We start from the raw sequence: 26022 nt of genomic DNA on the forward strand, positions 1-26022 counted from the left end.
GGATGATGGCAACCATTGAAAAAAATACTATGGGTCCCAGTAACCAGCATTTCCCCAAATTTCTTCTTCACTTCTTAAAAACTCATGTCAAGGGAAAGTAAATGATGACAGAGATATTTGGGTGAACTGTGCCTTTGAATACATGGTTTAGTTTCTGGATGATTTGTGATGAAAGTACTAAATGACTAAATGTAAATGTTCTAACCTTCTTCTCACTGCTACTGTCCTTCTTGCTACTACCTGCAGCAATGCTGGCAAAGTACTGAATGACTCTCTTCGTGTTCACAGTCTTTCCAGCACCAGATTCTCCACTGTCAACATGAGAATTAATTCATGAAAAATGAACAAATGAACTCCAGCAATGGTCTCAAACGCAATTCCTGGAGGGCCGCAGCTCTAGCTCCAACCACCTCCAACTCACACCTGCTTAATAGTCTATAGTAGCCTTGAGCGCCTTGATAATTTGGATGAGCAAGACTGTGCAGAGCTGCGGCTCTCCAGGGATCGAGTTTGAGACCTATGATCTAAACTAAAGCATTAAAATACTTACGTGATCAGAATGGACTGGTTTTCTCTATCTGCAATTGCAAATTTGAAATCAAAATGATTAATGTAGTATGCAAAGTAAATAAACAGTAAAGAACAAAGCCATAGTTGTATATACAATAGGAGAATTTTAAGCAGACGCACCTGACAGCATGTACTGGTAGGCGTTGTCAGAGATGGAGAAGATGTGAGGAGGAGCTTCACTCCTCTTCTTTCCTCTGTAAGCAAGAACCACCTCCTGATTGTACACTGGCAGCCACTTGTAGGGGTTGACAGTGACACAGAAGAGCCCAGAGTAGGTCTGGAAGAGATTGACAGCAGCTTTAGATCTGCTCCTTCATCATAAAATGAGTGTGAGAGTGTTTTAAGACTCCACTCACGTAGATCATCCAGGCTGCGTAACGCTCTTTGAGGTTAAACAGCACAGCAGGCTCGTGCAGGAAGGTGAACATCGCCATGTCTTCAATTTTATCAAACTTTGGCGGGTTCTGAGGGTGAACATCGCACTCCTTCACAGTGACTGTCTGTGGGAGAAAGAGATTTCTGACATTCAAACCAACGTCACAATGTCTGTGTGCATACTTTTGAGCACCATGTTGCTTTATCCATAACAGCAAACAAATTAGTTATACAAGTAGAATCTGATCATACATTTTAATAAATAATCACATTTTATCTTATTTTATCTTTATCTATTTGTTAATTATATGCAATCTCATGTTAGCCTATTGAAAAGTAAAGATTTTCAGATATGATCACATCTTTGTTTTTAAACACAGCACTGAGAGCTTAAAGGGTTAGTTTACCCAAAAATGTAAATTTTGTTATTAATTAATCACCCACGTCATTCCAATTCCCAAATTAAGATATTTTAGATGAAATCCTACAACTCTCATCCTCCATAAACAGCAGTGATCCCAAGAAAATAAACTAAAAACATGTGCATGTCGGTTCTCTGGTTAAACTGTAATCATATAAAGCTCCACCAAAAAATAGCTTTGTTTGCATATATCTTCTCTTCCTCATCAGGTTGCAGGGTTTAATGCTAAGGATTTTTTCTACAGGACCGATCTGGCTAGTGGTTAAGGTTTTTACTCACCCTGCCAAAATTTTCATTGGCCCCACACAAAAAAAGTTCATAGCTATTACTTAGCCACATATTTTAAATAATGTGTCAAAAATAACGTCTGTGAATCTAGAATTTAATTACTTTAAAAAAGTTAGTAAAGAATAATGAGCAGAATTCAAAGTTTTATGCAAACAAAAAGAGCAGTATGAAAAATGTGGAGGTATTTTATTGCAGTTCGAAGTTATTTAACAAAAGGTGGCTGACTTGCCAAGCTGATTTCTTTTCGTTGTGTTGTATACCCATCGTTGTGTTGTATAAATATCTGCTTCCAATACGTTAGAAACAGACGTTTTCTTTTATCCTCCTAGATTGATGTTGCCACCACATTGCCGTCTCTTTGCTGTACTGGTTGTTACCAGGTAACAGAAAAAAATTACGTACTCACAACATCCAATCAGATAAGAGGAATCGAAAAGCAACATGGTATTTATGACATCACAGAGAAGGTAGCATTTAAAGTCTCGTTTCTCAATTCTAATACTGTATTTGCACGCAATTGACAAAGAGTCGCATTATATAAAAATCAAACTTTAGTGGCAAGGCAGCACTGGCCTGATCGAACCAGTAACAATTCTGTCTACTGTCCAAAACGTCTCTCACGCTAGCCTCGGGGCCATCGGGCAGTCCTTATTGTTGAGTTCTGGGTTGTCTACAGACAGTGTGACGTATTGCAAATAGAGTCAGGAGGCCAACATGGAAGCATTGAATTGCCCATAGTAAACACACAGCCTGATCTGATGCGATTGGCAAACATTTGGTCATTTTTAAAGTTTTTTAGTGCACGAAAGTGTTATTGGAGCTTGAAATGATTACTATTGAACCACTGAAGTCACATGGACAATGTTTTTGGTTCCTTCTCCAGACATTGAACGTCTTGGGACTCTATGGAGGACGAGGAGCTCTCCGATTTCATCTAAAATACCTTAATTTGTGTTCTAAAAAAATGAAAATCTCAGGGGTTGGAATAATGGGTCAGTAATTAATAACAGAATTAACATTTTTGAGTGAACCAACCCTTTAATATGACAATATTTTTATTGTAGAGAAATGACATCACTATGTGAATCATAACAGTGATATAAAATCTTGCACTTACCGTTTTCTTCGAAGTCTCACAAGTGGCTTTATCACCGTCCCGGCTCAAAACTGTTGCTTTAAGATACTCCTCGTCAGCATCAGGAACAAAACACTCTTTCTTCATGTCAAAGGGGCGAGTTTGGGCCTCCAGACGTTCCTTGTCTGATTTCCTGAGGTATGGAGCCGCAGGTCCAAACTCCTCCATCAGAGCATCCCCCATCTTTCACTCTGCCCACAAGTGCATGTACAGACAGTATGATACACAATAGTATGTATGCAGGAGATTATATGTTATACGGACTCTTGTTATATGGACACAGTATCTTCTGAACTTTTTGGCTATTTACTTGATGCAGAATGATTTAAAGAGTATAGTAACTAAAAGCTTAACACGTGAAATAAAACAATATTAACTTTATGTAAGGGTTACAATGCAAATCCAATTTGTTTGTTAAACAAAGCTACAGTACGTCTCTCATGTAATATAGCGGAATATATAACTTTTTCAAAAGGTATTGTACATAACTCACCACTGAAATTAATATAAAAGCTGAATAAATATACATATGCACAAGTAAATAAACAGAATCAGTGATGGGCTCAAAAATCTGCATGCACAGATACCTTGAGGGCCTCTTTGTGACGCATACAATATGAAGATAGCAGATTTAAAAGAAACTCAACACTAAGGCATTTTCAAGTTTAAAATGTCAAAGTTGGAACAGGTGTATAAGACAGGTCTGAGGAACATGTTAATAGTTTGTGATTCTTTACACCTGTGTGGTGGCACCCATTGACTTCCATTGTGGAAAAAATTACTATGGAAGTCAATGGGTGCCATCAACCAGCATTCTTCAAAATGTCTTCTTTTGTGTTCAACAGAAGGAAAAAAATCAGTTTTCAGTAAATGATGACAGATTTCATTTTTGGGTGAATTATCTCTTTAAGTGAGGCCAAAAATGCAAGAACAATACATTAATATGTCATATTAGTTTACAATACAAAGTGATGTTGCATTGTATTGTTAAGTCACTTACCTTTCGACTTTACCTTTCCAGACAATGATGGTTTACTGTCCTAGAGCCATGCACAAAATACAAAACAGAATTATTTATTAACACCAAATATTTGTCTCATATCTAATATTTTAATAGTTTATCTGCCCAAGAGTTAACACACATCAAAGGAACCAGATCATAGAGTCTGAAGGCTTACCGTTTGATGATACAATAGAAAACCTTTCTGAAGCCATTGACTCTCCACCCCTTTTTATAATGTAAGGGCTCCTCTAAATATGGTTGCAAGAATTTTCTGAAGCATGTTACTGTCTGAGTTTGGTTAGGATTTAGATGGGCTGGGGGTCTGCTGGAGGAAGGGGCACCTTTATTTTGTATAGGGTATAATTCATGCCAGAAAAAGACCAATATACTTTGTCATTATGTGTACTTTCATTTAACTCATTCATACTCAGGGGAAAATCAGGTAGTTCACCCAAATAGGGAGTTCACCTAAAAATGTATTTACCTCATCATTTACTTTCCCCCAAGTGGTTTTAAATCTTAATTAGCTTCTTCTGATGAATACAAAAGAAGATATTTTAAAAAATGCGCCAATTGACTTCTGTTGTAGAAAAACAATTACTATGGAAGTCAATGGGCATCCAGCGTTTTTTCAAAATATATTTATGTTAAATTTAAGATAAATTTGAACAGTGAAGCATGCTGAAAATTGAAATGAAGCATGTGTAAATGATGGCAGAATTTTATTATAGGGTAAAAACCACCTTAAAAAACCATTGGTGGAAATGCTGTTTAATCACCTGTAAGCTAATTAAAGTTGAAAAGTTGTTGTTTTTTGCCAGCACAAATGGTGGAATGCAATAGTAAAAAAATAAATTAAACCAAATTTGGCTTCAAATAAACCATTAACCTCATTTTTATATTAATTAAATATGCAAAACTAAGATGAAAATAGGCTTTTAGATCAGTTAGCAGGTGATGACTAAACTGAGAAGCCATCTCATTGTTTATATCAGCTGATCTGTACCTTGCTCAAGGACAAGCCAAGTGTCATTTCACTCTGTCCATCATAGATGCTTTTTATCCGCTTGAGCAGCCACAGCTGACTCCACAAGGGCCAAGGTCAGTTTCCAGCTGGTGCCATCGCTTCACGCAGGCCTTCATCGCATTGTTCCTTTGCCTTCACACTTGAGGACAAAGATAACCTGTGAAATTCTTGCCGAGTGCTTCTAAATGATTGAGAAGAACAGCTTGTATGATCTCTGCAACCAGCATCCATTTATGTATTTCTACAGCAGGCCGATGTCACAGGGCCAGTTAATTGATGTGCACACTAGCTCTGTATATCGTGAACTTAATATTCATCATGTCCTTTGACAGGAACTGTCTACTTTGTCCAGTTTGGCAGGCAGTATTTTTTTATAACTCAAAACATGGGCCATCTAAGGTATGTCATAGATAATTCACAATATATGTGACTCTGTTGCACAGTTATATATGTGAATAAAGTACATAGTATGTCACAATTATGCATTTTTATTTTAGGCCAAAATCATTAGGATATTAAGTAAAGATCATCCTGGATGAAGACTTTTGTAAATTTCCTTCCATAAGTAAATCAAAACTTAATTAATATTCATCATAAAGAACTTAATTTGTTCAACTTAAAGACCACTAGGCACCAATAGCCTAGTAGCGCCGACATATCGCACCGTGGTGCACACAGTGGCCCGAGTTCATTTTCTGGCTCAAGGTCCTTTGCCAACGCTTCCCCTCTCTCTGCTTTCAATACTTTCCTGTAAACATCCACTGTCCTTTCCAATTAAAGGTGCAGTATGTAAGTTTGACACCCAGTGGTTAAACTAGGTATTGCATTCCTGGATCAAAACAAACGCAAGCGCAGGTTGCCAGATTGAGGACCAACAGGAGCAAGTCTGACGATCAAACCTTAAGACTGATCTAAATCGTATTCTGTATAAAACCAACGGCACGTTGTAAGGACACAAGGTTACAATGTAACCTGCTCATGTAATATTTATGTAATATTTATATTATTTGCTAATTAATAACCTCTTGTGGAACTCTGAATCCACATCTCATTTTGGAGTCTGTTACTGTCCACCGGACTTCGCATGTCGCGGACGCACGCTTTGAGAACCTATTTGAATGAATGAAATATGCGGTTTTCCAACAAGGCAACCCGGGGTGCTGAAATATAATTGGCTAAACTTGGGTGGGTTAAAAGAACCAAAATAAAGACAGCCGTTCCAGCACAGGAAACACATTTTCAAAGCAGAATATCTGACTTCAGCATTGTTTTTCAGATAAACAAGAGTGTTCACTGAGCATAATTCTGAAATATCTGCAAATATATTATGGCGTTTTTATGCTTAGGAAGGGTCAAAAACTTACATACAGCAGCTTTAAAGGTGAAAAAAACTAAAAATAATAAAAATATATATATATATTTTCTCAATATTTTTTTCTGAACCCTCAGATTCCAGATTTCCAGTAGTCATATGTCAGACAAATATTTTCCTATTAAAACAAACCACACATCAATAGAAAGCTGCTTTACTTAAAAACTGACTGGTTTGTGGTCCAGGGTCACATATATCAGCAATACTGGTGCATTCTATTCAGACTAAATGTTTGAAGCGACACAATTCTGATGAACTTAATTCTGAGTTCAAAGACCAAAGTGTAAAGCCTCTGCAAAAATCCATTGTAGAGCATCTAATCGCCCTTAATAGTTGTAAAGTTAAAAGATTAGCACACAAAAAAAAGGAACATTCCCTCAGCACTTACTGTACCCTCATGTTGAGGAATTTTGTGTTTCTGTGTTAAACAAAAGAAGATTTTTAGAAGAATATTATTTGGGAAAAAGCTGTTAGATATTTTAATAATGCTTTTTAAACAAAAGAAAGATGGTTTGAACCATAGGATGATTAATGTGTGGAAATAATTTGTAATGCAAATTGTCATTTTTAGGGTGGCACAGTGGTTAGCACTGTCACCTCACAGCAAGAAAGTCACTGGTTCAAATCCCGGCTGGGTCAGTTGGCATTTCTGTGTGGAGTTTGCATGTTCTCCCCGTGTTGGCGTGGGTTTCCTCCTGATGCTCCGGTTGTACAAAGACATGCACTATAGGGGAATTGGATGAACTAAATTAGCTATAGTGTATGAGTGTGTGTGAATGTGAGAGTGTATGGGTGTTTCCCAGTACTGAGTTGCGGCTGGAAGAGAATGCACTGCGTGATACATATGCTGAAAAAGTTGGCGGTTCATTCTGCTGTGGCGACCCCTGATAAATAAGGGACTAAGCTGAAGGAAGCTGAATGGATGAGTTGTAGTTTTTCAGTGCACTGGACATTTTAAATGCCATTACTCAAATGGTGTGACTTTAAGTGCAGTTTTATTGATTTCTACCATCAATTATTCAAACCTATCATCATCTCTTTGGTCAGCTGCATATGTGCACACTGCAGCATGACCTTTGTGCGCGGTCTGCACTGATGCATATGGAGGCCTGTGTCCGACTGTCAGTCATACTCTCACCACTGTCTTGTTTGTTCCACATTGTTTCCTTCCCATTGTCCTTGAGTACAAAGATAACCCTGTGAAATTCCGACTGAGCCTCTGACGAAATGGGAGCAACTGATGAGGGGCACTGAGAACACATAAAGCAGATGCCACGTTCGTAAAGGTCTCCAGGCGCATAAATAAACGTCAAGTGGTACATGTTGGCACCCTTGCTAGCCGTATACATACTACTTAAGTTACATTGCCAATTGAGGCCAAACGATGCGGGTCATAAGACAAGAGTTTATTATTAACCAACAAGGGAGCATCGAGTTAAAAGTAGAATAAAAGCAGAATAAAGGTCATTGTTTTCTTGCTGTATTTGCAAATAAAACACAATGGTTATGATAGATTCTTGTTATACACATTTTAATGGATGCCTAAAACATTAAACATTGATAAAAATCTATCATCAGGTCTTTAAGAACCATGAACTTTGTGTATTGATCAGATTTTGCAAGTCTAATGGTTCTTAAGATCCAAAATAAAATAATTGTGGGTGTGTGTTTTCAAAGCAAAGCACAAGAATAAAGCAATAAATGCCATTCAAATTGGGGAAGATCAGTCACAAAATCAATAATTTTAGCATGCATATCTTCAAAAAATGTCCCTGCAAAATCCTACAGGGACTAATTGATGGATAAGGAGGCCTGTCGCTGACTGTCAGAGGTCAAATAACTGCTAACACTACTTGTTAACCCTAAGAACGAAAGGGGAAAGTTTAAGATGCTGCTAGATTTCTTTCAAATCCCAAAGGTCTTTTCAGAGTCTTGAGGTGTCAAGCTAACACTTATCATCTCCTCACATGATAAGTATGATAATGTGTCTTAATATATCTCAAGCACATTTCACTGTGGTTTAAGGTTGCAGGATGGTTGGTTCCTCTGTAAATTTGCGGAGCTCCTCCCTGTATTCATCTGTTAGTCTCCACCTCTAGCACAGGCCTGTTCTTTACCTTCAAACACTACAGTTTGCCAGCAGACGCTCTTCGCTTTAGGCATTCAGCGCTCAGCCTGCAGCTCTTCATCAAAATGTTATCACTGAATTAAGCTGTTTTTATTTGGAATTGTTTACATATATATAACTATCTCTTTATTTGTTTTGCAGGTCACAAAAGGAGTGCAGATGCAGGTGAGCCAGCAGAAATAGATATTTTGTAGTATCATAATAATAAAATTGTTTTAATCATCCTGAACATTTACTGCAACAGTTTTTGATCTTTTTTTCTAACCATTTAACAATATTTTTTTCGTTCTCCTTTCAGTGTAGAGGACACTTAGACCAGAGATGAACACCTCATATTGCAGCATGTGGAAACACACCATAACTCGAAAAACTAAAATATCAGGTAGGGTTTTTTTTCACCTCACAGAACAAAAAGGCAAACGTCATTATGTGCTTTGGAGTTGAGTTTTAGGAGCAACAACTTTAATCAAATACAGAAATGAATCCTCTAGATCAGTGGTAGGGAACTAATGACTCTCGAGCCTCATGTGGCTCTTTGACTAAAAAGTCAAAACTATGTGGCTCTCTAGCTGTCTTCCTTCAATATTATTTTACTGTTTAAAAAACTATAACCCAAAATCAGTTTCCAATAAAAAATACAATTACAATCCCCTTATAAATTGTAATTTCAGACAGCACAATGAATAAGAACTCAGTTAACAATAAAAGGACGTTTTGACCAACGTGCGTTTTTGGCAATGTGGATAAACCAACACAATCTCACGGCAATTCGTAACATTTTGATTTAGTGGCTATTTTGTATGAATTCGTACGATCTAATTCGAACGATTTAGTACGATTTGCTCATCCCCCAATGACGGTTGGGTTAAGGGGTGGGGCTAGGTGCCACGCCTCCTTTTTAAAATCGTACAATTTCATACGACTGAACTCGTACGAATTCACAAGAATTAGCCACTAAACTGACAAAACGTAAAATACTTACGTTTTCTCGTGAGATCAGGCTGGATAAACTTAAATTGCGACACCAATAAAGGGCAAACAACTCACGTTTCTATGGTAACTTAAATTCAAAGAACATTCATGAGTGGTGAAGGTGAAAATGAAAATACTATAAATTGTTCTTTCTTCATTCATGACTTGCTCAACATGTGATGCTTCATATTTGTTTATTTTTGAGTTGTGCATGGACATAAATTAAGGTTTTGTTAAAACCTGTATTATTTATAGTAATATTATATTAATAATATAGTATTAGTAGTAATGCTATAATATTTTTTAATAATTTATAGTAATACAGTAGCAAATGCATTTCCAAAGAGGCATTTTGAGATATACAGTTGAAGTCAGAATTATTAGCCCTTTAGCCCAGAATTATTAGCCTTTGTATTTTTATTTTTTAAATATTTCCCAAATGATGTTGAACAGAGCAAATTTTCACAGTATGCCTGATAACATTTTTTTCTTCTGGAGAAAGTCTCATTTTTTAATTTAGTTGTAAGTTATAATTTTATTTAAGCTAGAATAAAAGCAATTTTTCATTTTTTAAACACCATTTTAAGGTCAATATTATTAGCCCCTTTAAGCTATTTTTTCTCAATAGTCTACAGAATAAACCATCGTTATACAATAACTTGCCTAATTCCCCTTACCTGCCTAGTTAACCTAATTAACCTAGTTAAGCCTTTAAATGTCACTTTAAGCTGTATAGAAGTGTTGAAGAATATCTAGTCTAATATTATTTACTGTCATCATGGCAAAGAGAAAATAAATCAGTTATTAGAGATGAATTATTAAAACTATTATGATTAGAAATGTGTTGAAGAAATCAGCTCTCTGTTAAACAGAAATTGGGGAAAAAAATAAACAGGGGGGCTAATAATTCAGAGGGGCTAATAATTCTGACTTCAACTGTGTATATACATCCAAATGGCTCTTTAATAAATGCATTTGCTAAAAAAAAACAGAAATGGCTCATTGCTGGAAAAAGGTTTCCTACTCCTGCTCTAGATTATCTTTTTACTCTCAAAATGCATTGATTGAACCCATGGTAGACTGCAAAAATCTGGCACCTCACACATGTGGGGCTGGTTGTACAATTGCAGAGATCAGTCTTTAAATAAAAGTTAGTCACCAATTTATTTTCCAAGACCGTCTGTAACATTTTGAAGTCAGTTACAAATATGCTGATCACTCTAAATTGAATTATTACCCCTTGGTTCACTGGAGGTTAGTCTTAACATAGTTTATGCAACTGGTCCTTGGTATCCAATATTTCTGATCAAATATTACTACAGTGGCTACTGACTTCTGTTCTCCAATTTCTACTAAACCACAGTCACTAGAGCCATTGTATTTTGTCGTAGCAAAGTGGCTCCATGGATTAATGTTTACATGTCCACTTATTCTCTGGTCATACCTCATAATTCATTATATTGAGTTGATAAAGTAGGACAGTGCAGGTTATTTATAAGCATTTAATAAAAATAAATGCTGATAAGATAAAGAATTTGAGTTTGTGTTTAATGCATTCTTGTTTATGTGTTTTTGTTTTTACTAGTACTGAGTTATGTTGTACCTTGTTTCCTGTGATTTAATGTGTCTCATATTGATTAATATATATATATATATATATATATATATATATATATATATATATATATATATATATATATATATATATATATATATATTGTGATCATTTTCAGCACTAATAAAAAGTTGTTTAGTTTAATTCTATACAAAATGCACTGAATTTTTGTAAATGCAATTGTTACCTGTAACCTGTCTCACCTTTGTATATTACTAAATATTATATGTAGAACAGGATTAATGCTTTATCGGATGAGAAACCATATATGATGACTCTATTAACATTGGTTGCTTTATAGGGTTAAGCACTAAAAGGTGAATTGACAGCAGCATGTAACTGCAGATTTGATGCAAATTGTGTAGGTAAATTTTTTAAATCTATTTTTCATTTCAGCATATGAGATTTTGCCTAAATAGTCTCATGTTTTACTGCATGTGCAGCAAAATGGAGCTTATCATATAATATCTAATATGCACCAGGAGGGGGAGCATGTTCTGTCTATTTTTCCATAGTCAATTCCAGTCCATCGCTGTAGTACTTATCTGGACCACCAATAATTCCTAGTATTCTTCTCACTTGAAAACTACATAATATCAGCACACTGGGGAAATGAACGAAGATAAACGTACTATAATTAACATAATAAAAACAAACGAACAACTAATGCTAAAGGACATGTACATTTATAGAGTGGATGTATGTGGTTTACTACAGAGAGTTTATACTTGTAAAAACTGACTGCTCTTATGAATAAGAACATGTCTGCCCAAGATCAAATAACAAATAGACCAAAGACCACAAGATAGGTTTCATTTGCACATTTTATTCTACAAAACTACAGGTATGGAAGCACATAATCAAACCAACGATAATGATGGGGCGGTCTTGAACAATTCATTGATTTTCAATGAATTTTTAATGTGACTAAAGAACGATGAGGCTTCTCAGGGAATGATTCATTCATTTGTACGTGCACACATTGCATTGACATTGACTGACTCGACCCAAAGACTAGAAAGGTGAACTAATCATGGGTCCTTCTGTCTGAGGTTAATCTTATATGGTGCTGTCTGTGTCACATGTATGAATGACTCAAATTTGTAGACTTCTCAAAAGAGGTGAGCTGAGCTAATCAAAGACCAAAGACCCAGGTAAACAATGAAGGATTATTTTCTCTTTCATATAGCATTCTAGTTTGGAGTGTGATCAACCTTTGGGCTAGTTGAGGATGTGTTTGGAAGAAACTTGTAACATTTTAATGATATTTTGGCAAATTGAACAAAAGATTGGTTCATCTCGATGAATGAGACTCAAAGATCCGAGTCAGTAAAATGATCCGAACTTCCCACCGCTACCAAACAAGCCTTTCAGCAAGATGCAAGCGAGAGCCTCACTCTTCATCATGACCTTTCTGTGAAAGCAAGAAATGAGGAAAAGAAAAGTGTTTACAAAGTGTATTGGTTTGCAATAAATCAAATCTTAAACTCACTTTAAGGTGAGTTTAAGGTGTCTAAGTGCTTGTTCAGTAATTAATTTACAATTTATCTAGCATCTCTCAAATGTAAAGATGTTAGAAACAAAATAGTCTCTAAAAGCCTCAGTGTTCTTCAAACTAAGTATTTTTTTTTGTTTGAGAACAAAAATAAGTTTTAAAAGGCAGCTCTGCACTACAGTAGGTGTGGCTGTAAATGTGTTATCCCTAATGTTGTATCCCTAAACAGAACAATGGCAGCTGTGACAGATGAACAGTTTCCTAAACATCCGGCAAACAGCCTTCCACACATAAGGCAAGAAGGACCAGCATGGCACATCATATCTGCACATTGTTTTCTATTTGCCACAGACAGACAGAATGGAACATTTTTTAGAGCAGTGGTGTCCAAACTTGGTCCTGGAGGGCTGGTGTCCTGGAGAGTTTAGCTCCAACCCTAATCAAACACACCTGAACCAGCTAATCAATCTCTCAGTAGATATACTAGAACAGGGGTTGTTGAGGCAAGTTGGAGCTTAAATCTGCAGGACATTGGCCTTCCAGGACCAAGTTTGGACAACTCTGGTTTAGAGCTTTAAAAGCTGGCATGACAAAGTGCGATCGTACAGGTGTGAATAAATCTGTACCAGCTCTGCCACTCGACTTATGAGTGTATTCATGTTGCTAACTTGGTGTTTTGTTGGATGTTGTTCACCTGTCTGACCTTCATAGATATGGGAGTCAATTGCACGTCAAAGCAGGCAGAGTTTCAGAACACACCCACATATTGCATAATCGTCATGGACAAATGGTAGCTAAAAGGTGTTTAGGACCCAAAACGATCTCCACAGAAAAGTTTGCTTTGGTGAATTGTTTTAAACTGCAGAAATTAACTTTTTACCTGGATTTTGTTTAAATGTACATCATTTAAGTTTGTTTTTCAATTTAGTTTGAAGCATACTGGGGCCTTAACGCTTGCACCAATCTTTAAAAGATTTTTTTAACTGTAATACACAAAAATATAGGTTTAGTCTGAGACATCTTACCTTGGATCCTGTATCACGGCTCTTGGCTCTCAGCTTGTTGACCTGAGATTCAGCAATATCAGCCCTCTCCTCTGCCTCGTCCAGCTCATGCTGCAGCTTACGGAACTTGCCCAGGTTAGAATTGGCCTGTTCCTCCTAATTAAAACACAAGGTTATTGACAAAAACAGTATGCAAAACAGTATATATAGTACATGGATGTGCCAGAAATGAACTCACAGCCTCTTCAGCAGCTCTCTTGTAGGACTTGACCTTCAGCTGCAGTTTGTCCACCAGGTCTTGAAGACGAGCCAGATTCTTACGGTCTTCCTCAGTCTGTTAAAAGAGCTTTGATTATTCTTGGTCTGAATGGTTTGAAGATTAGGATGTTGCATTAAATAGAGAAACAACCTGGTAGGTAAGCTCCTTAATTCGTCTCTCATATTTACGGATTCCTTTCACAGACTCGCTCGCCTTTTTCTGTTCTAACTCCACCTCATTCTCCAGCTCTCTGACCTAACAAAACCAAACATGATTTTGCATTTATCAAATCTTTAGAAAGTAGAAATTTAGAATTTTGAGTAGAAAATGTATCAGAGTCTGAGTTTCAAAAACTAACCCTGGCTTCCAGTTTCTGGACCTGCTTCTTGCCACCCTTCATGGCGATCTGCTCAGCTTCATCCAGACGGTGCTGCAGGTCCTTGATGGTCTGCTCCATGTTCTTCTTCATGCGCTCCAGATGAGCACTGGTGTCCTGCTCCTTCTTCAGCTCCTCTGCCATCATGGCAGCATCAGTGATGGCTTTCTTGGCCTTTTCCTCAGCATTCCTGCACTCCTGCACTGCCTCCTCAACCTCAGTCTGAAGCTGAGTATTATCTCCCTCCAGCTTCTTCTTCTGATTCAGCAGGCTGGTGTTCTGAAGATGGACAGTGTTGACATTCGTTAAATCTGTAGATGATCATGTGTAGTAGAAGAGGTTTATTAAAACAGGTGTGTCATACCTGAGAATGCAGGAGCTGAACTCTCTCACTGACGTCCATCAGTTCCTGCTCAGCCAGTTTCCTTCCTCTCTCAGTCTGTTCCACCAGGGATCTCAGTTCATCCAGTTCAGCCTGCAGCAGATTGTTGCGTCTCTCCACAATGGCGATGTTCTCTTTGAGATCATCATTAGCACGCAGAGCGTCATCCAGTTGCATTTGGGCATCCTGAAAAATATAAGATTGCAAATAAGAGTACAGCAGAACTTTGTCATATGTTTAGTTTATACAATTTAAATGATCCTTCATACCTTAAGGTGCCCCTGAAGACTCTTAAGTTGCTTCTGGGCTTCTGATGCCTGCCTGTTAGCCTGGCTGAGCTGAATCTCCATCTCATTGAGGTCTCCCTCCATCTTCTTCTTCAGTCTGAGAGCTTCATTCCTGCTGCGAGTTTCTGATTCCAGTGAACTCTGCAGGGTATCAATCATTCTTTGCTGGTTCCTCTTGGCCTGCTCCATCTCTTCATCTTTCTCAGACAGCTTACGTTCAATATCAGCTTTGATCTGACTGAACTCCAACTGGGCTCTGAGAATCTTTCCTTCTTCATGCTCCAGGGAGCCCTAACCAAATGAAAGTTTAATTTGTTAGCGTATTGGCTCTTTTCAGGGGTACAACTACAAAAAAAACTACACGTACAATATCTAATCATAACACAATAAATACCTCAGCCTCCTCCAGAGCTGCTTGAATTTCAGCTTTTTCTTGCTCCAACTGCTTACGGATTTTCTCCAGTTCATGTATGTTCTTTCCAGACTCACCAATTTGTTCAGTGAGATCAGCAATCTCCTCTATCGGGAAAGAAATATAATTATGAATAATACATGAAAAGCCATTTTAATTAGTCAATATTTGAATACTTAGATGACTAATAAATCAAGCAACCTTGGAGGTTCTTGTTTTCTCTCTTCATGCTCTCCAGATGATCCAGAGACTCCTCATAAGAGTTCTTCAGCTTGAACAATTCAGTGCTCAGAGATCTGGCTTCCTTCTGGGAGCTTTCCAGCTCACTCTGAGACTCCTCATACTTCTGCTTCCACTCAGCTAGGACCTGTTTGGTAGTTTAAGAAACTTTAAATATCTGTTGATGGATCTCACATAAAACAATAAAATAGTAATTTATTCAACACTCTTTCGTTCACCTTGTCAAAGTTTCTTTGCTTCTTGTCCAGAGCAGCAGCAGCAGCATTGGATCTCTCCACATCCACCATAAGATCTTCAATCTCATTCTGGAGCCTGTGCTTGGTCTTTTCCAGAGAGGAGCATTTAGCATTAACAGCTTCCACAGCTTCTTCTGCATCTTGCAGACGCTGAGCCAGCTTCTTCCTTTATAAATAAACATTTCCAAGACAAGTCTGTGAGGTTTTTTAAAATTTGGATGTTTGTATGGTATGCTACAGGGGAAAACCAAATATTTCTTGTTTCTTACTTGGCCTCCTCCAGCTCCTCAGTCCTCTGGATGGCATCAGTTTCATACTTGGTTCTCCACTGAGCCACCTCGGAGTTTGCCTTAGACAGACTACGCTGGAGCTCAGCTTTGGCTTCCTGCTCCTCTTCATATTGTTCCCTCAGCAGGTCAGAATCATGACGAGCAGACTGAACTGCATGGGCCAGGGCATTCTTTGCCTATAAGTTATTTAAAATTAATGTCACGAAGAACACCCTACTGCTGCTGCATAAGGCTCTAGTTCTTTCGAGGGGTGTGAGGTTGAATCCCATGTATATTCAAACCATTATAGCTTATTGGGTGACAGTGCAGGAATTAAGGTGAATGATGGCTGTACTGTGTTACTCTAAGCCTCTGATAAATCCAAATTCCAGCGACAGCCAAGGTTAGGACTTCAAATAACAAAGTTCATTTCTGGTAATTGTCTGGTCAAGTAAAATTAAACCTCCCAGCCAGTAAACTACCTCAATGAGAAAACATGAGCAATGCACTTGACTCACCTTGTAACATGACTTTTGGTTGTATTATATACCACTGAATTTTTAATTGCCACAATACCTTGACTTCCTCCTCAAGTTGTCTCTTGAGGTCCTCAATCTGCTGGGTGTAGGACTGCTTGCTTCTAGTTAGCTGAGAGACCAATGAATCTTTCTCTTCCAGTTGTCTTGAAAGCTCCCCTAGATTAAAATGAAGCCATTATGTTCCAAAAAGTAGCATGTGATCTTGAATTAGTCTAGCAAAAAAAAAAAAAATAGATTATCTGAGTACATACCATTTTCAGTTTGCAGTCTTGCTTTTTGCATTGTAAAGTCATTGATACTGCGTTGCCCTTCTTCATATTTTGTTCTATATTCTGACATCTGGTCTTCCAGGGTCCTGCACATCTTCTCTAGGTTTGCCTGGATAGATATTTTATGGATAGTGATTGTCAAATTATGAAACAATACATTATTTTTTAAGAATAGCTGAACTGAAGAAAAACTGTTAAATAGTGACATGGGAGAAATAATTCATTACCTTGGCCTTGGCAAGCTGCTCCATGTTGGAAACCACATCGTCCAGTTCCAGTCTGAGTTCACTCTTCTCTTTCTCCAGCTTCTGCTTGACTCTTTGAAGGTTGTCAATCTGCTCTCCAAGATCAGACACACTGTCGGCATGTTTCTTCCTCAGTGTAGAAGCAGTGGCCTCATGGTGCAGAGTGGCCTCTTCAAGGTCTCTGCGCAGTTTCAAGAACTCAGCTTCACGTTTCTTGTTCATCTCGATCTGGGCAGCGGTGGCTCCACCAGCCTCCTCCAACCTCTCGCTGATCTCCTCCAGTTCTCTGGACAGATCAGCTCTCTGTTTCTCAACTTTGGCACGGGCAGCTCTCTCTGCCTCCAGCTCTTCCTCAAGCTCTTCGATTCGGGCCTAAATAAAATGAGGAAAAAGCTTGAGTTCCTGATTGTCCAGCTATCCCTCCTTTTAAGAATTAAGAAGTTTACCTGCAGCTCCTTCAATTTCTTCTGGAGTTGGGTTGCCATTACTTGCTCATCTTCAATCCTGCTACTGAGCTGGCTGATCTCAAAATCTTTTCTGTTTTGCAGAATATATTTGATTAGCAGGGATTCAGAGATTTAATAATTAGTAATTAGTAAAAAAAAAAAAAAATGTTTTCCCCGCACTGTAACCCACTTTTTAAGCCTCTCTTCCAGTTGTTGTTTGTCATTTTCCAGGTCCATCACACTCTCTTGGGTCAACTTTAAGTCTCCCTCCAGCTTCCTCTTTACCCTTTCCAGATCCATACGAAGCTTCTTTTCCTGTTCCAGGGAACCTTCGAGCTAGAAGGACAATGTTTTGCATTTTATTTTCTTTCATGATTAATGTCAACTTTTTAATTAAAGTCTCAACAAACTACCCACATCATCCACTTGTTGCTCCAGCTTGGCTTTGGCTTTGGTGAGTGTGTTGACTTTGTCTTCCTCACTCTGGAGGTCATCCAGTGTTTGCTGATGGGCCTCCTGTAGAGCTTTCTTCTCCTTGGTGAGCCTAGCGATAATCTCATCCAAAGCTGACATCTCTTCTATTAGGTTTTTAACCTGTAAAATTGTGGCATTGTGTAAAGGAATTTTAATACATCATTACTGCATCACTAACCAGGTCTGAAATAAAAACAAACCTTGTTCTCAGTCGCATGTTTCTCCTTCTCCACTTTGGCCAGAGTGAGCTCAAGATCATCAATGTCTTTCTTGAGTTCAGAACATTCATCTTCCAGCTTTCTCTTCTTGGCAGTCAGCTCAGCATTCATTTCCTCTTCATCTTCCAGTCTCTCAGTCAGCTCTTTAGCTTTGGCCTCAAGCTGGATCTTGTTCTTGATCAAACCCTCGCATCTCTCTTCAGCATCGCAAAGATTATCTTGCTCCTGTTTACAGATACAGAAAAGTATTTGTATTCATTTTCCAAATGTTTTTTTTATTATTAAGTTATTTTCATGAAATAAGCTCACAGCTTGAACTGCAAGTTGCAGGTCATTCTTCTCTTGGAGAAGAGTAACCATCTTTTCTTCAAGCTCCTTTCTGCGGGCTTCGGATTTGGCATAAGCCTCCTTCAACTTCAAGAATTCTTCCTTCATGTTGGCCATCTCTTTCTCAGCTTCAGCAGATCTCAGCAGTGGTTTGATCTTGAAGTACAGCTTCATCCAAGGCCAATTCTTGACCCCCATGAAGGCACGCACATTCCACTGGATCACCAGCAAAGCATCTCTGAAAAGTAAAACAATTTCTGTACCGTTTATTTTTTTGTGCTGAAAGATTTAGATACTCACTCAGTTACCTGCGGTCAACAAGCTTCTGGAATTCAATTCTTGAGAGAAGACCTCGTGATCTAGCTTGAATATTGGTGATAATGAGGGCAAGACGATCATCTCTCATTTCTTCAAGGGTTCCCAACAGTCCAGCCTTGAAGAACACCTTAAAACATATAATTGTAATTTCAGAGATGCTTAAGTTCATCGCACATCAGACGCAAAATGTCACCACACCAGGTCTTTGAAAATTTTAAACATTGTTTTATATGAAGGTACACACATTGGTGTTGCTATTCAGCATCTGTCTGTGTGCCAATGCGATAATGTATAGAAAACAATGTACATAAGAGGTACTTTATCAAAGGCCTGTGTGCACATATAGAACAATGCCAAAAGTACTCCATAGCCATGGTCAACTTTTCAGAGATATCTTTCTAATAACAAAAATATCAACTAAAATATAATCTTTAAAGAAGTTATTACAACATGAAAACCTTAGTATGTCCAAACTTGTACTGGTTGTGGTCAATATCCAAAGATCCCAATAACTTTTCAGCTCCTTTCCTGCTGTCAATAAACTGACCGTCTGGGATGGCAGCAGGGTTCAGGATACGATATCTGTTTTATTTTAAAATGAACATAAGCGTTAATTTTTGAAAGCTTCAACTGCAATTTTTTGTATTAATAAGGGAATTTTACCTCTGCTTGAAATCTCCGTACAGGATCCTGTTGGGGAAACCCTTTCTGCAGATTCTGATACCCTCCAGCACACCGTTACAGCGCAGCTGGTGCATGACCAGAGGATTCTCCATCGCCCCAGGAGTCTTAGTCTCATTGGGGATGATGCAGCGCACAAAGTGAGGGTGAGTTGACCTTAAGTTGGTCATCAGTTTATTCAAGTTCTCCTATGGATGGATATTATTCATCATTCTGCCCATATATATCTTAGATTGGCATACTGATTTAGGAAGCAAATCATAATATATTATTCGCTGTTGTATTAAATACAGAACATGTGTTACCCTGTGAAGTGCAGACACTGTCTGGAAAGAAGAGCCCTTTTTCTTCTTTTCCTTTGTTTTCCCACCTCCTCCCTCCATGGCTGTTGGAAGAAAACATTATTTTCCTTAATATTTCTAGAATATTGCATTAAATGCTTATTTGTCTCAAGGATTGTTCGTTTTTGACATCAACAAAAATCACCTGAGTCAGCACCAGTATAATTAGCGAACAGATTAGACAACAGTTTCATGGTGGACTTCTGATACAGGCCAACAACAGTCTCATTGAGAGGATCCTTGTTCTTTACCAGCCAGTTATTGATGTTGTAGTCAACAGTGCCAGCATAGTGAACCAGGGAGAAATGGGCCTCTGGTTTACCCTTGATAATCCTGGGCTTCTGGAAGTTGTTTGATTTCCCCAAGTGGTTGTCATAAAGCTTTGCTTTAAAGGTTGCATCACTGGCTTTGGGGAACATGCATTCCTCTTCAAGGATGGACATGATACCCATGGGCTGAGATTAAAAATGCAACTTATCCAACTTAATGCAAAAATGGCTATTAAAATAAGTAATAAAATGAGAGGACTTTGCTCACTCACCTTTTCAATGAGATCAATACAAGCCTGTAAGTCCATGCCAAAGTCAATGAACGTCCACTCAATGCCCTCTTTCTTATATTCCTCTTGTTCTAGCACAAACATGTGGTGGTTGAAGAACTGCTGCAACTTCTCATTAGTGAAGTTGATGCACAGCTGCTCAAAGGTGTTGAACTGCAGGTGAAATATATTATAGAATCAAAACACAGCAAGTATTTGAATAACAGAAATCAGTATCAGCTTACATCAAAGATCTCAAAGCCAGCAATGTCCAGCACACCAATGAAGTACTGGCGAGGCTGTTTGGTGTCCAGGGATTGGTTGATTCTTACAACCATCCAGAGGAACATCTTCTCATATACCGATTTGGAAAGGGCGCCAACAGCATAGTACACCTTTTTGAGGCATATGAAGAGTGAATCAGTTAGACTTTGCATTAGTACACAGATAATTGGTTGTTTTGTCAACAATAGGTTAATCTTGACCTGTTGGACATTCTGTCCCTTGGTGACCCACTCATTTCCTACTTTGACTCTTGGGTGGCACAGAGCCTTGATGAGGTCAGCAGAGTTCAGGCCCATCAGATAAGCTGATTTATCAGCATCTGTCATCAGTAAGAGATGATTGACAGTAATTAACTGTTTATCAACCAATGCATTGTGTCAGCTAATACTGACCCTCAGTGCCATCAGCCTCTGCCTGTTCCTCTCTCTGCTTCTGCTTGAACTTCATGTTGCCGTAGTGCATGATGGCACCAATCAGCTTGTAGATGCTGTTCTTCTCCTCTTGGGTGAAGCCCAGCACATCAAACGCTTCCTGGAATGCAGAAAATTACACATTTCACAAAGCCAGTAGTAAAAATGACTATAAAATCACAGGCTACTTGTTGCTTTAATGCATAGACATTTTATTTCATTCATCGCATTCACTTTTCTGTCATATATCTACCACTTTCTTATAATGGACATCCTAAATAGTTACTTATATTATCACATGCTGTCATACCTAACTAACAACATACTGCAATAAATATGGGCCAATTTCAGTTGCATATCTGAATCTGGTCTACTCTTGTTTTATATGCATTTTTGCTTAATAAAAATGAATGCCAAATATTACTTAAAAATGGTCGAGAGTGTAAATGTAGCTGTAGATATTAATACTGAATTAACATCAAAAATACAAAAATAAAGTTGTTAGATGGTAAATGTGATGGCATCATACGCACATCTGTAGCCATCAGCTCATCAGCGTCATTAATTGAAGCAACTTGCGTCTCTCCTTGGGAGATGAAGGCATAATCGTACGGGTTTGCTGTAATCAGCAGCATCTCTAAGAGGATGAAAATATGTTTTTATGACCAATACAAGAAAATTTAGGCTTATTGCTGGATGATTTGTTACCAGATGGGTGATTTTGCTCACCAAGAAGTTCCGGTTTCTTCTGAGACAGAATCTGGTAGAAGATATGATAATCTCTCTCAGCCTTGAGCTGGAAAGTCACACGAGACTTCTCCAGAAGATCTGTGACACAAAATATTAACTTTAAAATCATGAATTCAAGGTTTGAGTAAGTATTTTAATATGAAACTAAGAATAATAATGTTCTTACAGGTCTCTATATCTGCTGAGGCCAGTTTTCCATTTGCTGCAAAGTGAATGCGGATGAATTTGCCCTGTTTGAGAAGATGAAAATGTTTGCTTTTAGGTAAAAGCCATTTTGTACTTTTCATTCCTGTTGTATTCACTTACAAATCTGGACGAATTGTCATTCCTGATGGTCTTGGCATTACCAAAGGCCTCAAGAGCAGGATTACACTGGATGATTTGATCCTCCAGAGTACCCTAGAAAACACAACATTTGGCAACTGGCAATCAAACAATATGGCAGACCAAACTATTTTATTTTGAATCCATTTTACTTTGAGTTCCTTATTTTACCTTCTTTTCGGTGGTCTCCTTCTTTGTAGGACCTGCAGCAATGCTGGCAAAATACTGAATGACTCTCTTAGTGTTCACAGTCTTTCCAGCACCAGATTCTCCACTTCAGGTACAAAAATAACGTTAAAGACTACACATTTGTCTTTTAACCATAGTTATAAAAACCAATATGCATAACTAAACTTACGTGATAAGAATAGACTGATTTTCTCTGTCTGGAAAGGCAATAAAAATATCCATGTTTTCTTGTATGACTAACACAGCAATATTAGATGTTGCAATGAATTTTAAGTTAACATTCAACATTGTCATTTAAATGTAAAACCAGTGGTGTTACGCAGACGCACCTGACAGCATGTACTGGTAGGCGTTGTCAGAGATGGAGAAGATGTGAGGAGGAGCTTCACTCCTCTTCTTTCCTCTGTAAGCAAGAACCACCTCCTGATTGTACACTGGCAGCCACTTGTAGGGGTTGACAGTGACACAGAAGAGCCCAGAGTAGGTCTGGAAGAGATTGACAGCAGCTTTAGATCTGCTCCTTCATCATAAAGTGAGTGTGAGAGTGTTTTAAGACTCCACTCACGTAGATCATCCAGGCTGCGTAACGCTCTTTGAGGTTAAACAGCACAGCAGGCTCGTGCAGGAAGGTGAACATCGCCATGTCTTCAATTTTATCAAACTTTGGCGGGTTCTGAGGGTGAACATCAACCTCCTTCACAGTGACTGTCTGTAAAAAAAAAGATTTGTTTCTCCTAGATAGTTAAGTGATGAGGGATTATGTACATCTCGCTGGTTGTTTTCACAGAATAAAGTCTGACAGGTTCCTCAGAAGCTGTTGTATTGACCTTATTCTTGACGTACGAGCGGGAGCAGCCATTGCAATCTTATTGGCTCGAGATTTCCAGTCTCATTCACTTTAATTGATTTTAAGATGTTAAAAACGGCTTGTTATGCTGCTTGATGTTGCAAACTTACATTTCCTTATTATATTAATCTACGTTTTATGTATATTTATAAACACACTTATTCGTAAAGTGAGTAGTTGGACAGTTCTGCAATAACAACCGACTGGATGTACATTATACCACATATCACATGGCTACCTCCAACAAATCAAAATAATTAGACACAATACATTAATCTAAGCTGTAATAATTGACTAGCTTCTTAACTAAACATAACCTGACTGAATGGCTGAATGCAGTCTGCAATAAAATACAGATTATTCAGTCACACGAGTACACAAAACAGTCAAGAACAGATGGTCAAGATGATTTGAAGCACCCGGATGAGCATGTGTTATTAGTTGTTATCTGGAAACACCAAATCTTGGGATGTTGAGATTGACCAATCAGAATCAAGCATTCCAGAGAGCCTTGTAATAATCAGTAATGATAACTGTAACTCACTTTCCCCTTTTCAGTCTCACAGGTGACTTTATCACCATCCCGACTTATAATGCTTCCTTTCACATACTCTTCATCAGGATCAGGGACGAAACATTCCTTTTTCATATCAAAGGGGCGAGTTTGGGCCTCCAGACGCTCCCGGTCCGACTTCCTGAGATACGGAGCCGCAGCTCCAAACTCCTCCATCAGAGCATCCCCCATGTTTCACTAAAGTCAAAACACATTATAAGCATAAAGGGGGGGGGGACGTGAAACAATCAGAAAATGCTATTAGCAACACTAGTGGCCATTCAGTGAACTGCAGCAGCAATTTTTCTTTTTTAATAAGTGAAAATAAGCAGCAACACTACTGAGAGTGACGTTTAAATCAATATCTGCATATTTGCTGTGCTCTTGCATCTAAATAATGTAATAATTGCATAAGAAATATAAGAAAACGTTTAGAAAGCATCTGATCAGCTCATTAAGATCACACTGTTATGATGAGTTTAATTATGTGGTATAGATAAGACTATATACTATAAAAATCTGGCTCATTAATCCCTTTTCTACAGTATAACCCATAATAAGTTCACTTTAGATTTTTCATTTTCCAGTCAAAATGTCCCACTTGTTCACACAAAAGCAATACATTAACTTCATTTAAAGAAATATATGTATATAACACAGATCTACACTCTAAAAATGCTGGCTTGAGTCAAAAATAGATGAACCCAAATGTCCACATTTGACCCAGTGTTCTGCTAATACAACCCAGCATTTATTATAGTGTAGACAGTGGCAAGGTGAGGAATGATCTGAATATTTCATACCTCTTTGTATGTTAAACATAGTTCTTCAAAGTCACAGTCGATCTCGAAAGTTAATGATGGCGTATTGCTTTTACAATTGCTTCTCCATATTTCATCATCAAATGCATGCTTCACAATCATAAAACACTAATATGAGGCACTTTACCTCTGACAGCGTCCACCGCAGAGAGAGTTACTGCAGACACTGCCCTGTAAACAATAGCATTTAATCATCATGACTCAAAATAACCCCAGATCTTGCGGGATGACTATAAATATTTGCACATTACCTGTTCACTGGTTGTAGGCTTGATGGAAAGTTGAATGGGCAAAGCTGAAGATCCTCTCAACAGTGTGTCCCTCCTCTCTTTTATAAAGCCACTATCCAGCTAAATAAGGGAGTTGGCACACTGTTATGCCAAACCACCGCTATTGTGTTCGGCTGAGGCAGGGAGGGATAAGCATAGTTTTTCAAACACACCAGTTTCCACTGCTGCAAACAACATCCCATAATGGGAAATTATTCAAGGGAAAAAATTGTGTTCGAAATAATCAAAAATCATGTTAAGCCAATGTAAAAAGACAGAAATAAATGGATAGTTCACCCAGAAATTTAATTTTACTCACAATTTACTCACACTCATGTGGTTGGCAAAACTTTTATCAATTTCTTTCTTCTCTTGAACACTAAATAAGATATTCTGAATCATTTTGGGGGAAACGCAGCTTTTGACATCTATAATAGGAGCAAACATTACTATGGACATCAGTGGCTGCTTTTTTTCCAGTATGTTCAACAGTAGAAAGAAACTCAAAGAGTAAGGCATGACAGAATTTTCAGTTTTAGATTGAATAGCTTGATTGCATCAAAATAGCATAAGCTATGATCTGAAAAATTAATATGTGTAGTTTTGTCCTAAAAAAAAATGAGCAATTATTTAATAAATGCCACAAACTACAAACTGGGCAGGTAAGTAGCCCTAAAAGAACTTTGTTTTGCATCATAAATATGTATAAATATATTTCTATATATCCTTAAACACCTTTGAAATAAGTCACAAATGTGACTGTGAACCACAAAAATCAGTCTTATGTTGCACTTACAATGTATTTCTAGCTATTGCCAAAAATATTGATCAAATTGATCTATTTTTTATGCCAAAAATCATTAGAATATTAAGTTAAGATCGTGCCCCATGAAGATATTTTGTCAATTTCCTACAGTAAATATATCAAAACTTAACTTTTAATTATTTATACTAATATGCATTGCTAAGAATTTAATCTGAACCACTTTAAAGGTGATTTTTTATGATTTGTTTAACACTCCAGATTTTCAAATAGTTGTACCTTAACCAAATATGGTCCCATCAATACATCAATAGAAACATATTTAATCAACTCTCATAAAATGTGTGACTCTCAATTCCCAAAAATGCGTTCCAGGATTACAAATTAGAGCAGATTTAACCATGATGTTTGCTTTCTTCTGTTTTATCAAAAGCATCAACACCAAGATTAAAACAAGCCCTGTTTCTAATATCATAAAAAGCATGTAATATAAAATGGCATTTTCATTTCTCGAACAAACAGAAAGGTTTGAAATGGCATCGTAAAGCT

General features: G+C 37.7%; 2 protein-coding genes and 1 long non-coding RNA gene across 3 annotated transcripts in view; 1 reads left to right on the forward strand and 2 right to left on the reverse strand.

Annotated features, from left to right (window-relative positions):
• LOC130218467 (myosin-7) overlaps nucleotides 1-4009 on the reverse strand; it is a 13847-nt gene extending 9838 nt beyond the window's left edge. The window contains exons 1-7 of the mRNA XM_056450662.1: nucleotides 3968-4009; nucleotides 3790-3829; nucleotides 2772-2980; nucleotides 927-1070; nucleotides 691-847; nucleotides 551-578; nucleotides 206-311 (exon numbers count right to left, since the gene is read on the reverse strand). Of these exons, the coding sequence (XP_056306637.1) occupies nucleotides 206-311; nucleotides 551-578; nucleotides 691-847; nucleotides 927-1070; nucleotides 2772-2972 (636 nt within the window). The 5' untranslated portion in view covers nucleotides 2973-2980; nucleotides 3790-3829; nucleotides 3968-4009. The remainder of the gene's footprint in view (nucleotides 1-205; nucleotides 312-550; nucleotides 579-690; nucleotides 848-926; nucleotides 1071-2771; nucleotides 2981-3789; nucleotides 3830-3967) is intronic.
• Nucleotides 4010-8239: 4230 nt separating this feature from the next.
• LOC130218472 (uncharacterized) overlaps nucleotides 8240-26022 on the forward strand; it is a 41656-nt gene continuing 23873 nt past the window's right edge. Inside the window, exons 1-3 of the long non-coding RNA XR_008835951.1 lie at nucleotides 8240-8484; nucleotides 8618-8701; nucleotides 19389-19529. This is a non-coding gene — a long non-coding RNA (uncharacterized LOC130218472). The remainder of the gene's footprint in view (nucleotides 8485-8617; nucleotides 8702-19388; nucleotides 19530-26022) is intronic.
• On the reverse strand, nucleotides 11713-24711 carry LOC130218471 (myosin-7-like). The gene is made up of 39 exons (XM_056450667.1): nucleotides 24693-24711; nucleotides 24569-24612; nucleotides 23612-23818; nucleotides 22786-22929; nucleotides 22550-22706; nucleotides 22390-22417; nucleotides 22203-22305; nucleotides 22014-22106; nucleotides 21874-21937; nucleotides 21687-21785; nucleotides 21491-21594; nucleotides 20940-21078; nucleotides 20748-20866; nucleotides 20508-20657; nucleotides 20266-20436; nucleotides 19870-20179; nucleotides 19689-19768; nucleotides 19366-19571; nucleotides 19161-19284; nucleotides 18693-18829; nucleotides 18367-18622; nucleotides 18040-18282; nucleotides 17783-17959; nucleotides 17556-17701; nucleotides 17366-17456; nucleotides 16902-17291; nucleotides 16657-16783; nucleotides 16443-16561; nucleotides 15867-16063; nucleotides 15580-15763; nucleotides 15323-15488; nucleotides 15104-15228; nucleotides 14692-15000; nucleotides 14405-14608; nucleotides 14023-14319; nucleotides 13815-13919; nucleotides 13644-13739; nucleotides 13427-13561; nucleotides 11713-12320 (listed from the first exon to the last, which is right to left on the reverse strand). Exons 3-39 carry the CDS (start codon nucleotides 23810-23812, stop codon nucleotides 12300-12302), a joined length of 5817 nt encoding a protein of 1938 aa, XP_056306642.1. The 5' UTR covers nucleotides 23813-23818; nucleotides 24569-24612; nucleotides 24693-24711; the 3' UTR covers nucleotides 11713-12299.

The sequence above is a fragment of the Danio aesculapii genome, chromosome 24 (assembly GCF_903798145.1).
Source record: "Danio aesculapii chromosome 24, fDanAes4.1, whole genome shotgun sequence".
NCBI classification, from domain to species: Eukaryota; Metazoa; Chordata; class Actinopteri; order Cypriniformes; family Danionidae; genus Danio; species Danio aesculapii.

Excerpts from the sequence above, each read along its gene's own strand:
- LOC130218471 (XM_056450667.1), bottom strand. The coding sequence starts at position 23,812 with ATGGGGGATGCTCTGATGGAGGAGTTTGGAGCTGCGGCTCCGTATCTC. Across the intron at positions 20,437-20,507 it reads CTGGCTTTGAGATCTTTGAT|TTCAACACCTTTGAGCAGCT; the intron begins GTAAGCTGATAC and ends TTTCACCTGCAG. Across the intron at positions 15,489-15,579 it reads AGCAAAGAAACTTTGACAAG|GTCCTAGCTGAGTGGAAGCA; the intron begins GTGAACGAAAGA and ends ACTACCAAACAG.